This window comes from Schistocerca piceifrons, chromosome 8 (genome assembly GCF_021461385.2).
Source record: "Schistocerca piceifrons isolate TAMUIC-IGC-003096 chromosome 8, iqSchPice1.1, whole genome shotgun sequence".
In the NCBI taxonomy this organism is placed as follows: Eukaryota; Metazoa; Arthropoda; class Insecta; order Orthoptera; family Acrididae; genus Schistocerca; species Schistocerca piceifrons.
In genome coordinates this window covers 421,162,441-421,176,086 of record NC_060145.1, presented here as the reverse complement: position 1 = coordinate 421,176,086, position 13,646 = coordinate 421,162,441, and the positions used below count along the sequence as shown (strand labels likewise).

The 13,646-nt window shown below is 40.4% G+C and overlaps 1 protein-coding gene across 1 annotated transcript in view; it reads left to right on the top strand.

The window, feature by feature from the left end:
- The window catches only part of LOC124711802 (fatty acid-binding protein, muscle-like), a 95,356-nt gene extending 91,403 nt beyond the window's left edge, over positions 1-3,953 (top strand). The window contains exon 3 of the mRNA XM_047242024.1: positions 3,308-3,953. Coding sequence (XP_047097980.1) covers positions 3,308-3,361 — 54 coding nt within the window. The 3' untranslated portion in view covers positions 3,362-3,953. The remainder of the gene's footprint in view (positions 1-3,307) is intronic.
- Positions 3,954-13,646: the final 9,693 nt, after the last annotated feature.

Here is a 13,646-nt window from a genome sequence, read left to right as displayed (position 1 = left end):
GGCCCGCAGCTTGATTAGAAGTCGCTTGTGAGGAACGGTGTCAAAAGCTTTCCGGAAATCTAGAAATACGGAATCAACTTGAGATCCCCTGTCGATAGCAGGTTTCAGTAATTCTACGGGACTGGTGACTTCAGATGCTTAGAGTAATTTGAACCATTTTGAGCCGTACACATGGGACATTCCATTTCGGAAATCGTTAGGGAATTCTATATTCCGAGATGCACACTGTCAAGAATGTGCCGAGAATATCAAATTTCATGCCTTGCCTCTCACCATGTACAAAGCAGTGGCCGACGACCTTCACTTAACGACCGAGAGCTGCGGCGTTTTCGTAGAGTTGTCAGTGCTAAGAGACAAGAAACACTGCTTGAAGTAACCACAGAAATTAGTGTGGGACAATGTAGGTCAGTGTGACGGAATTAGGTGTTATGGGCTACGTCAGCAGACGACTGACACCAGTGACTTGGTTAGCAGCGCGACATCCCCTGCAGCGCCTCCCCTGGGCTCGTGACCATATTGGTCGGCCACAAGTTGGTAAGAGCCGACGCTAGTGTTCGAGTGTGGCCCAGACCCCAGAGAGCCATGGACCTAGGTTGTCAACAAGGCACTGTGCAAGCTGGTAGTGGCTGTGTTTACGTGGAATGGACTGAGGCCTCTAATCCAACTGAACCAATCGTTGACTGGAAATCGTTATATTCGGTTACTTGGAGACCATTTGCATCCATTCATAATGTTGCCAAACAATGAATGAATGCTCATGGATGATAATTCATCATGTCACCCGGACACAATTGTTCGCTATTGGTTTGGAGAACATTCTGGACAATTCGAACATTTGTGGGACATAACCCAGTGATCACTTCATGCACAAAACTACCTCCGGCAACACTTTCTGTTATGGACGGCTGTATAGGCAGCATGGCTCAATATTTCTGCAGAGGACTTCAAACGAATTGGCAAAACCAAGTCGAGTTGCCGCACTACGACGGGCAAAAGGAGGTCCGACACTACATTAGGAGGTACCTCATGACTTTTGTCATCTTAATGTATCTTGGTAAGAATTCAAAGTGGTTCAAGGAATGGCAGTTTGCTTTTGATATTCAGGAATGTAAAATCGTGCACTTAACGAAACAAACAAACACAGCATCCTTTGACTACAACATCGAGGGATCGCAACTAGTATCTGTCAACTCCAACAAATTCCTGTTTAGTTAGTAAAAAAATATGTCCGGTTTCGGCCTCTAGTATTTGGCCATCTTCAGACAACGGACTATCACGTTATGTGGCTGGGATCATCACAGCTGTTCCATCGTCAGCCGGATGGTGCATTATTCAAGGATGGCCCATTACCAGAGGCCGAAACCGGTTGAAAGGTCTCTGTTGGATTCCTTTCGTGTTAATTTCTTAAATCTGTTGTCATTTACGGCATAAATTCCTCTTCTAAATTTACTGTGGTGTTTCTGACTATCTGGGAAGAGACTGAGTAGTGGAACGTGTCACGTTTACACATAAACAACAACGATCTGTCACACTACTACACTTTAAATCACAGTTTATATGTAATTCATGTCACAAAGTCTCATACAAAACCTACATCCGTTTTCTTTTATATACTGTATATGATAAGATACTGTCATCCCCCTTCCCTTCTGTGTGAGAGGATGAATGAGCAAATGTATTTCTAGTTGCATGCTTGAGGGTAGCAGACAAGCCTGTCTGCTAGGGAACAGTAGGACCAACGTCGGAACAGGTAGCTACGCTTTCTAAAAGCAGAGAGGTTTCTATTCTTAGTATGGTCCTGTCCGTCCCTTGTCATGTTGGTATAGGAAGCTGCCTCTCTGGTCACTTCCGTTTGTATCTGTTAGCACGCTCGGTAGGAGCCCAGGGCAGTCTGTCCACGGCGAGCGTCTGAAGTGGTAAGATCTCCAGCTAAGCGCGTGTCTGCTAAGTCGGTAGGACAATGGATTTCTTAAGTTCAGCCTAACTGAAAATTTAATCACCTTTATTTCAGGTTTAGCTCTAAAATATCTAATGTTATCTTAAATTGCAACGCAGTGTAATTCGAGTGTGAAGTTCAGAATATATTCCAGTAGTTGCTTTGTCACTACTTTGTGAGTAAAGTGGAACCACGTGTTGATCAGTAACTCTAACTAAGGTCATCAATCTTAAATGCGAATGTGCGTGAGATTATAACGTCTCGTCTTGACAATATTTTTCAATATAGCAACTTTTCTTTATGTTCAACCCACGTGGGGTGTACTTTGTGAGACCTGTACCACGTGCTTATACAATTGTTTGACCCATCAGGTTAATAGTAAGACGATAGTAACCAGTTTGAGGTTTTTCTTTTGTAAATTGCTTTTCGATCTAATTTGTTTTAATTATCAAAATTATTGTGGAGTTACACTCTTTGTGAAAACCAAGTTGACCGCATGAAGCATGTGGTGTAATCATCAAAGTAACCCTCAGCTATTCTTTTCGGGAAGATTTCACAGAGAGTTAGTATGAATTTAGTATACCAGTGTGTGGTAATTACATGATGGACAGGGTTGTGCTACGAACGTAACTTCTTTGGGTGAAAATTGAATCGGTTGGTTGTGGTTAATTTCCTCTTGCATATGTTTCAACGTTCTTCGTGTGTTATTTTATGAATGCAGTGTTGTATGCAGTCTCCCAATCTTGGCTCCATATTTGATGTGTTCCGTAAGATTACAATCTCACATTTTCACAATCCTAAATAAGGCACCAGTTTAGTTATGAATCAAGTTTAATATGCTGAAATTTCAATGATCAATATTAAAATAAATTTCCAAATATAAACTGATTTATTTCTTTTTATTTAAATTCTCTTATATATATATATCACCGGTTGTTGTATGACTATTAAAAGATTATAATTAATGTTAGTCTGGTTGGGAATTTGGTAAGCTAGACTGGATACCTGGTGAAACAGTTGCGCAGTAATGCAAGGTTAACTTCCCCAGACAGCTCACATCTTTTAACCCGCTTTCATTGTCTATCAGCACCGCTTTCATAGCGAATAAAAGCAAGAACGTTACACGGTAATATTTTTAATAAATGGCTGTGCGAGCAAGAACATTTTTCATTCATTATACATAACTGAAATACCGGTATTAAATCCCAATAATGTTATCTAAAATTATAAATACCTGTTTGATAGTCTGTAGTGAAATTTGTTATGTTTCCTTGTTGACATACCAATGTAGGATTTCTTGTGGTGACAAAAAGTAACTACAGTCTTTTGGATCATAATTTGAAATTTAATATTTTCATGTTGCTTTTTCAGGTTGGAGAACTGGATAACATCGTTTGCAGAAGGAGCTACAAGGTAATAAAGTGACGGATACAGACTCTGCAGCACAGAAAGCTACTACCGAACGATGGGTATCAGGACCAAGATGATATTTGAGGCACTTGGGACAGTACTTCATCCTTCGTTCACCATGCCTTCGCTGCAAAATAACTTTGGTTGCTAATATTAAAGAATTTAAAAACATTCGTTTAAGGCAGTGGTGATACGTTTATTTTAAAATACTGTGTGTTGAAACATATAATAGTATGTCGTATAATTTATATTAACCAGCGTTTTAAGTTCTGAAGTCCAATGCAAGTGCTAACATTCAGTAGCGCTGTGAAGTACTGAAGACGTAAATGGAAAGGAAGCCAATTTATATCTCTCGTGCCATTTCTGACATTAGCAACCTTAAATTTCTTGATTCATTTAAATGAAATGTCTTCGAGGAAAACCCATACTGATGGGTGTCAACCAATCGTTTTAATTAAATTGACGCTGAGTGTGACATTATAATAACTGAGTAAATTAATATATTACATTGAGTAACAGTTCGGGAAAATTTTCAAGAATGAGAAGAACATATCAATTTTTTTCGTGTTTTGCGTTATGTATGTAAAATTAAACATTTCTTTTACAACATTTTTATTTTTACTGTTGTGCATCAGATTAGTAACTTATTCAAACTGTGTTACGTATTTCAAGCATTGTCTTCATTATCTCAGTACTCCATCATCCACTTATTACTCAAAATGTTTCACACATCTCTAAATTTATGTATCAGCCCTTCATTAATACAATTCTCATCAGCTTATAGGCATATGTGTATATTCAAAATAAAATACAAGACACTGGAATGAACTGATTTAATTAAAATTTCTCGCTTTCTGATAATATCAGTAGTGAAACCCAATATAATATGTCAGAAAGAGAGCGGAAATAGTTTGTTTTTGTAGCCATGTATACTCATTTCCAAGTGGTTAAAAACAGGAAACTAGGTATTAAGAGAAAGAACACTGGGAACGTAGTTGACAAAGTGCATTTGTGTTAATAAAAAGGTAAAGATGTCCAGAAGGGGGTCTGGGCATTATTCAGAATATCAGAAAACGTATGTGAGAAATTCTTTACAGTTTTGCCAGAATAGGGCATATGTGGTCCATAGAGACGAATTAGGAACGCCAAAAAAAAAAAAAAAAAAAAAAAAAAAAAAAAAAAAAAAAAAAAAAAAAAAAAAAAAAAACGAGGGGTAAGCCCGAGACACTCATGATGGATAGATGTAGCACTTGGTTGTACGAGGGACGTTCTGAAAGTAAGTTTCGTCACTGTTTTTCACATGGGAACTCCACTTCCAAAACAAATACACATACCATCATGAACTATACACTTTGCACATAGTCGCCACCGACATTGAGACATTTGTTCTAGCGTGCAATCAGTTTGAAGAAACCACTCTGGTAAAACTCGGAGCCCTGTGATGCAAGGACTAATCGCACAGCTTGCTCCAGCTCAGCATTTGTTTGAAAGTGACGTGTTGTGGAGTGGTACGAGAAAGGGCGTTTCTGCAAACGCCACACTCTCTGGGAGTTTTACGAACTGGCCGTGGTGCTTGTTCTTTGGTGTGTTTAGCTTCCTTTCCCAGTGGCCTTTCATTTAGCTATGTACGCATTTTAATATAGGAAAATCAAAATCCAAGCGTAGTTATCTATTGGCAACCACTGGTACTAATTCATAGTTTATTTACCAGTGGTGATTAACTTATTTCAGTGTAACTTGACTATCTCTTACGGGTTTTGCACATATTATGGGACAGTTTCATGAAAAAGGTCACATACTATCATAATCTTTAATCTATTCTGGATCGTTAACCTCGTCCAAGCGAAGTTTCTTAAATATTATCTCACAGAATATAAATTATTCACACCCATTACGTCGAATAGTTGAAATTATTTTTCTCAGCATACTTTTCTTCGAGACAAAATTTATGAGCTCATTTATTCTCTCATACTTAATTTCATCTTAATGATTTTTGTGCTATATCAGTTTTCCCGTTGTGTGTTCTACTTCCGTGAATAGTTTCGCGTGTACAGACAAAATTACATTTTTGCCATCTTAATCTGGACCTGATTTTTTTGAAATTAAGTGTGATACTGGATTTTAGTGTTCCCGAGTAAAAGGGCAGAACGACTGCTGCTGAGATTGGCGGCTACATTTGAGTGCATAATTTTACAGACAGTATATCATTAACAGTTCCATTCATGCCAAAGAATTAAATAATTATTCGATAAGTGACTCTCTCTTACATTTTGAATACTACCATTGTGAAAGGTAAAATGTTACAAGAGATCTGACTGATCTAAAATCACTTCCTCCTCATAATAACAATATCCCCTCATTCCTATAACACGGCTGCCCTTAAAATAATTTGGATAAATTTTGTTTAAAATATTGTAAGTACTTCGGTATAGATGTTTTAGCTCATACTGCAGTAGTTCTCTTAAAGATTGTAAATAATGGCACCAATGTTGTACTCATCGAAGGCAAGAAAAGATACAACAGAAAGGCCGTTCGCACCTACCGTGACATGACGGCGACATAAAAAAATATATTGGGCAGATTATGGAATCGAATTCTCGTTCAGTGAGGGACGACCAGACTCTTTGACCATGAGCTACTCGCACTACGACCTTAAATCCTTCTTCGGATACCATCTAGCGCTTCCGTTCAAAATCACTACATTTCTCGGGATTCCTGTCGACATCCTATACTTACACATACAGGTTGAGGCAGCTGCCCCTACCAGTGTCCTTTTAGCCATCAGTAATGTTATAACTGGTCCTCAAACTATGTGCGAGATTTTCATGCTCTATCGCTCGCTACGCGCAAACTATACTACTGACTATTAAAATTGCTACACCACGAAGATGACGTACTACAGACGCGAAATTTAACCGCCAAGAAGAAGATGCTGTGATATGCAAATGATTAGCTTTACAAAGCATTCATACAAGGTTGGCGCCGGTGGCGACACCTACAACGTCCTAACATGAGGAAAGTTTCCAACCGACTTCTCATACACAAACAGCAGTTGACAGGCGTTGCCTGGTGAAACGTTGTTGTGGTGCCTCGTGTAAGGAGGAGAAATGCGTACCAAAACGTTTACGACTTTGCTAAAGGTCCGATTGTAGCCTATCGCGGTTGCGATTTATCGTATCGCGACATTGCTACTCGCGTTGGTCGAGATCCGATGACTGTTAGCAGAATATGCAATCGGTGGGTTCAGTAGGGTAATACGGAACGCCGTGCTGGATCCCAACGCCCTCGTATGACTAGCAGTCGAGATAACTGGCATCTTATCCGCATGGCTGAAACGGATCGTGCAGCCACGTCTCACTCCCTGAGTTTGCAAGACGACAAACATCTGCACGGACAGTTCGACGCCGTTTGCAGCAGCATGGACTATCAGCTCGGAGACCATGGCTGCGGTTACCCTTGAAGCTGCATCACAGACAGGAGCGCCTGCGACGGTCTACTCAACGACGAACCTGGGTGCACGAATGGCAAAGCGTCATTTTTTCGGATGAATCCAGGTTCCGTTTACAGCATCATGACGGTCGCATCCGTGTTTGGCGACATCGCGGTGAACGCACATTGGAAGCATGTATTCGTTATCGTCATACTGGCGTATTACCCGGCGTGATGGTATGGGGTGCCATTGGTTACACGTCTCGGTCACCTCTTGTTCTCATTGACGTCACTTTGAACAGTGGACGTTACATTTCAGATGTTTTACAACCCGTGGCTCTACCCTTCATTCGATCCCTGTGAAACCCTACATTTTAGCACGATAATGCACGACCGCATTTTGCAGGCCCTGTACGGGCCTTTCTGGATACAGAAAATGTTCGACTGCTGTCCTTGCCAGCACATTCTCCAGATCTCTCACCAACTGAAAACGTCTGATCAACGGTGGCCGAGCAACTGGCTCGTCACAATACGCCAGTCACTACTCTTGATGCACTGTGGTATTGAAGCTGCATGGGCAGCTGTACCTGTACACGCCATCCAAGCTCTGTTTGACTCAATGCCCAGGCGTTCAAGGCCGTTATTACGGCCAGAGGTAGTTCTGGGTACTGGTTTCTCAGGATCTATGCACCCAAATTGCGTGAAAATGTAATCACATGTCAGTTCTAATATAATATATTTGTCCAATGAATACCCGTTTATCATCTGCATTTGTTCTTGGTGTAGCAATTTTAGATGCCAGTAGTGTATTAGGCCTTCAGAAAAAATGAACGGGGCCTTCTTAAATTTTGTACTGGGATACATTAAAGCTGGAGGACACAATCTTTGAGTTATTCAAGAAAAACGTACAAAAATACACCTCCAACCACACACCCATCCCTCACCAGCCAGTACTCCTACTACGAGTGTTGCTCGCGGCACTTCCTGCTACAACTGTGCGAAAGTTTCCGACTACACGAACTAACCCGTTATACGACCTTTTTTGGTCTCTATTAATTGGGCCATTACGCCACCAGCATAGTCGGCTACTTCTTTAACATTATTAATTTAAACTTGCGCGTGGGAGCACTGAAAGAAAACGTTACGCTAAAACTAATTACGCTGACAGTTCGATCCAAACGAAACACCGAGCGAGGTGGTGCAGTGGTTAGCACACTGGATTCGCATTCGGGAGGACGACCGTTCAAACCCGCGTGCTGCCATCCAGATTTAGGTTTCCCGCGATTCCCCGAAATGGCTCCATGCAAATGGAGGGACGGTTCCTTTGAAAGGGGACGGGCGATTTCCTTGCCCATTCTTGACACAATCTGAGCTTGTGCTCCGTCACTAATGACGTCAACGTCGACGGGACGTTAAACGCAATTTCACTCCCTCACAAGCGTAACCATTAGAAGCGCAGTAGTTTCGTAGTCACAAGGCGTGACGAAATTTAACGCTGTCAAAATTCGAAACATTTTTAAGTAAAGTTTACATAAACGTCGATTTCACAATTTATCTCTATTTAGCCAGTTGCGTCATAAGGCCAATCATTGAGGACCAAAAAGGTCGAATGTGGGAAAAAATTCGTGCAGTCGCAAATTCTTGTGCAGTTGTAGGAGGGAATGCCATGAACGGCGTGCTAGAAATCCTAACCGGTGGGGCCTGACCGTGGGAGTAGGGATGCGTTTGTAGGTCGCTTTTTTTTTCTTGAATAACTCGAAAACTAAGATCTCAAGCGAAAAAGTATCTCAGTACAAAATTTAAGTATATTAAATTTCCTACGAAAGGGCCCCATTCATTTTCTTCTGTAGCACTAATAGTTTGAGCGTAGCGAGCGACAGAATATAAAAATCTCGTTCTGTTTGCGTGTTTTTTGAAGGCCAAATATAACATTGCGGATTGCATAAAACGACAGCAGTAGGAGCAGTTGAAACACCGCATATAATGTTTAATTGGAATTAATTTCTGCTTCTGTGTATGGTACGTCTCGCTGGTATGTTATATTGCCACTAAAACCCAACACGGCCATTAATGTGGCGAAAGAGTTGCCACAACGACGAGGTTGTATACGCAGAGAATGTCCGATGTGGGCGTTTTCTGTGCGAACTGTTTTGTTTTGATGACTGTATATACGACCCGTCATGTAGACTACCAGATAAAAATCTGCTGTACAGTGAGTTACAAGGCAGATATCGTGCTCCCGGGTAAAATATTTTCACTTATCGTCAAAAATCTCTAACGTACCACCGGCCGTGGTGGCCGAGCGGTTCTACGCGCTACAGTCTGGAACCACGCGACCGCTACGGTCGCAGGTTCGAATCCTGCCTCGGGCATGGATGTGTGTGATGTCCATAGGTTGGTTAGGTTTAAGTAGTTCTAAGTTCTAGGGGACTGATGACCTCAGAAGTTAAGTCCCATAGTGCTCAGAGCCATTTGAACTATTTTTTTCCAACGTACCAGTGGTACATCAGCTATGTAACTGCAACTACCATAAACGTAAGCAACTAGAAAGATCACGTTTTTCGTATATTTTGAATTTTAATTGGCTTAATGGATACATATTCGTACTTGATTACTTTCTACAAAATTTGTTGTGTTTTACTTTTTTAATAAGAAGCAATACAAAGCTTGAGCTTCTTCACTACACTCCCGTCTGACGCAAGCCTCTACTGAGTTTATCGTCTTTCTCATTTGCTCATTTAGAGTGGTTGAGCAATTTTCTACCCAAATATTTCATTTCTTTCCGCATCTGTGCTGTGGCTCTCTTGGATCCCTGATGTACATATGGTATCTGTATTCTTCTAGCACTAACACTAATTCTCTTCACTAGCGTCGAGGCGAAGAGGACGGCAACTTCTTTTGATGGTCCGCTAAAATACCAGCAAACAGCAGAGCACTAGTAAATGCGAACCGAACGCGATGGAATGCAGTTCGCTCTCGTTCGTCTACCGTCTACACCGGACAGAGTTCTCGGTCGCTGATTTTCTTTTCCTAGCGCTCGCCCCTTTGTAGACCGGTCTTTACACCGAAAAAACATCCAGCCCTGGCTACAGAAGGGCAGAGGTAGCGGGCGTCTGGCTGTCACTCGTCTACTCTACAATCACGCGTGACCCACCGACCTTCGTGCTGCCCTGTTAGTGGTCGATGGCACCCACGTATGGCCGATTGGCCCGCCTGTTCTCGTGGGAGTCCAGCGAGGAGAACCATTGACCGTGCCTGCTCCGCCAGCAGAGTGAGACACTCGTCCAGATCACAAAGCCGTTCAGACTTTCTCTGTGTCAGGCTTCCAACTCTGTGTAACAGGACTGAAAGTATCATTGTAGTGTTGTACTAAACTGATTTTTAATTTAAAAAATCCAAGGAAATAAAGAAATTAAATTTGCGCGACTACCCAGGCAGATTGTTTGGAAAGACGATCGCAGGTCTGCTTCTTCCTTAGTAGTAGAACCCAGGCTGTAAGCCTCGGTGCTTGGCCTCTTGGTCTTTGCGGATGACCTGGCCATTTGCATCAGTAATTGATTGACAGAGATATCTGAGAAAGTAGGATATGGATCTGCTCTGAGAAGACAAAGTAATTAACTAATTAACAAACATCGGCGATGGACCAGAACGGATAATTTTACATCAAGGGAAGATTAACAGTATGAAGACATTTAGATACCTAGGTGAGGCAATCCAACAGAATGGTCTAGAATAGGAAGCGATGAATCTCAGGATCTACTAATTGGGCCAAGCATATCATCCGACGAAAAGTTTCTATAGTAAGATATCGCTGAGCAATGGAACAAAGTTAAGACACTGCAGTAAGACTGTCAAAACGGAAGCATTATATTCCTCAGAGACTCTGACTGTGAATAGATAGGGACTAGTCAATATGTTAATCAGAAGACAACGAGGGGTATTAAGGAAGGTTTTAGGCAAAAGATGCATTAATGGGCATTTATGTTTGAGATCAAATGAGGAACTCTGCATGAATATACAACCGGTAGAATCAGCGATTAAAAAAAACCTGTTGTTCTATGGGAACGTCTTCAGAATGACTGGTGAACGTCAAACAAAGAGAATCTGGAATTTCGTAAGGCGAATCGCAAAAAGATTGCGATGGTTCCAAGGCTGACAAAGATCTCGAAGAAACAGATATTCCAGAGCAAAGAATCATGGATAGAACCTAATTTAAAATAAAATGTGAAAAACTTCTGGGTTTTTAACATGGGAGAAGCACTCGAAAGACGAGGGTGGCCTCTGTGAGAAAACCAAAAGAATGTTCGGAGTGATGCACACAAGAGGTAGTGGGAGGACATCAACACTGGCACACTAACAGGAGCTAAAAATGGAAAATGACATTGACTGTCAACTCGTAGTCCATAGAGGCTCAACTCGAATGTGACTAAGTAAACATATAAAGAAATAAATCTGTCAGTACGAAGAACAATATACACTGTACCTGTAAGATACATGACGCCTGAATCCAGATCTGATTTCAGAATTTAAGTACTGGCCTCAGTTTTGATGCAGGCCTAGTCATGGCTTTTATTGTAAAGAACTGTAATTGCCTTGATATCTCTACACATATGGTATTTGTATTTTGTCATACAGGATAAGTATGCGAAACAGTTTATAGTTCTCAAACGTCTTCTTCAAATTAAATGCACGATCAATCGGAAGGGAATGAAATTCGTTTCTGTTGTGGAGAGGTACTGCTTTCAGACTATTGTAACTTCCCTGGAATCTATGCACAAGTCTGTTTTCATTTACACTGTAATCACGACCAAGAGTCTCCACAACGGATTCGGTATCATTACAAAAAACCATGTCACCTTCTTTGGAAATTATCCGAAGAAACAAAATGATGGCAACGATAAACGTGACTTTCATATCTCGAAAAAGAAGACTACAGTGTTTCATCTGCAGAGCTAAAAAATCAGCCTACTGCTTCGGCAAATTTAAAGCTCGAGAGAGGAAAGTGTGGCTTGTTTGAACCACAGTAACCTTGAAATGTTACGATACTCTACAGTTTTCTTTGTTTTCAAGGTGATTCCATCCATTTTTGTCAGACAAAAATAACAGAACGTTGTGTGATACGTTGCTTCCCTCCAAATCACGGGAACAACAAATGACATGGCACGTGATCCTTTCAGTCTATAAGTAGCATTGAAAATGATTAACAGCATTTCGTCTGCGTGTGGGGATTCTCGTCTTGGGCACCAACTTTGTACTCATAATAAAATTGGTATCACTTCTTTGCAAGACGATGAAGTTCCGCTTTTTGCGATTTCAGAGTTAACAAAAGAATTAGTGCTGTTTACAAACGTTCAAGGCATTTCTTCTTCTGAATTAGCCTAGAGCACCAACTCTTACGGACTCGAAACAACAAGCTGCCACTTACAGAGACTGTTAGACGTCTCAATGCTGGGATGGAAGTAGCAACAAGTACAAAGTGATTCTGTGTGTTCAAGAATGACTCAACCAACTTCATATCCATGAGGCTGATTCTTGTGTGATTTTTGTGTGATTTTTCCTTGTAAGTATTTCGATTACTTTTCAACAATTAAATCTGCAAAACATTTAACTTAAGCGGCAGAAAAACAATTAATCTACAGCATTTTCTATCTTTTCGAAAGCTGCGGGTAGCATGTCACGAAAACTCTTATCCAGCTGGACCAAAACTTCATTTTCGAATTCAGTACCCACTAAATCGCACAGAACACCATTCCCATTTTTTACAGCAAATATCTTGTTGACACGAGTAACTTTTAAGTAGTTTTGATGCTCACTTTATGTGGTTTAGCCCTAACAAAGTATTTTCAGTTAAAAACCAGTAAAAATGAAACACATGTAACAAATAAGAAATCTCCCAAAAAGGAGCGCTTCTACAAAGACTTAACTTTAAACACAAATCTACATCTATTTAAAACCGTAAAACAGGACGGAAACTGCATCATCAACAAAACTCTATTATAAAAATTAAGTTAAAATCCAATTACTTGTATGAGCTTACGTTGATGCTAGTAGAATACCGGTATCAGCAAAAGGGGAAGGGATAAAAGGCACACCTAATAAATGCTAACAGAATTTTAAATATGTAAAATGTCTATGTACATTAAAAGCTAGTTTATGATGGGATTTAAAAAAAAAAAAAAAAAAAAAAAAACCGAAAGGGTCAAAGTAAACTCTAATATTTCTCCATTGTTTTTTTATATTCATGCAAAACAGAGTTTGACATAGAAATATAAATGGTGATTCAGTTACTCCTACCACTGCAATTTTCTGCAGCCAGCAATGTTCTAATTGGCATTCACAAACTACGCGCGAGATTTTAATATTGTAACACTCGCTATACACTATCTATTATTATCGCTAAAGAAAAAAGTGATAGAACCTTTTGGTAGGAAATATAATAGCACTGGGACATGTTTCCGGTGATGGCCACGGCTTTCGTGGTATTGAAGAAAAATGTAAAAAAGTGACCTTCAAATGCACCTTCACACGTACGCTCAGCCCCTACCTAGCACTGTACATAAATTTCCGACTACATGAGCTATTCCCGATATTCGACCTCTTTTGGACTCTATTGATTGGCCTATTACGCCACTAACAGAGTCGAGTATTTCGTTAACATTAGTAATTCAAACTTACCTGTGAGGGCAAAGAAAAGGATAACTACATTTATAAACATTAAGTGAAAACTAATTACGTTGACAGTTAAATCCTAACTTAACCCTTACAAGCACAGTACTTTCATAGCCAGAAGGCCTGACGAATACATTGATGTAATCGTTCATTTTATGCTGTTAAAATTCGCAAAATTGTTAGGTAAAACTTAAACTAACGT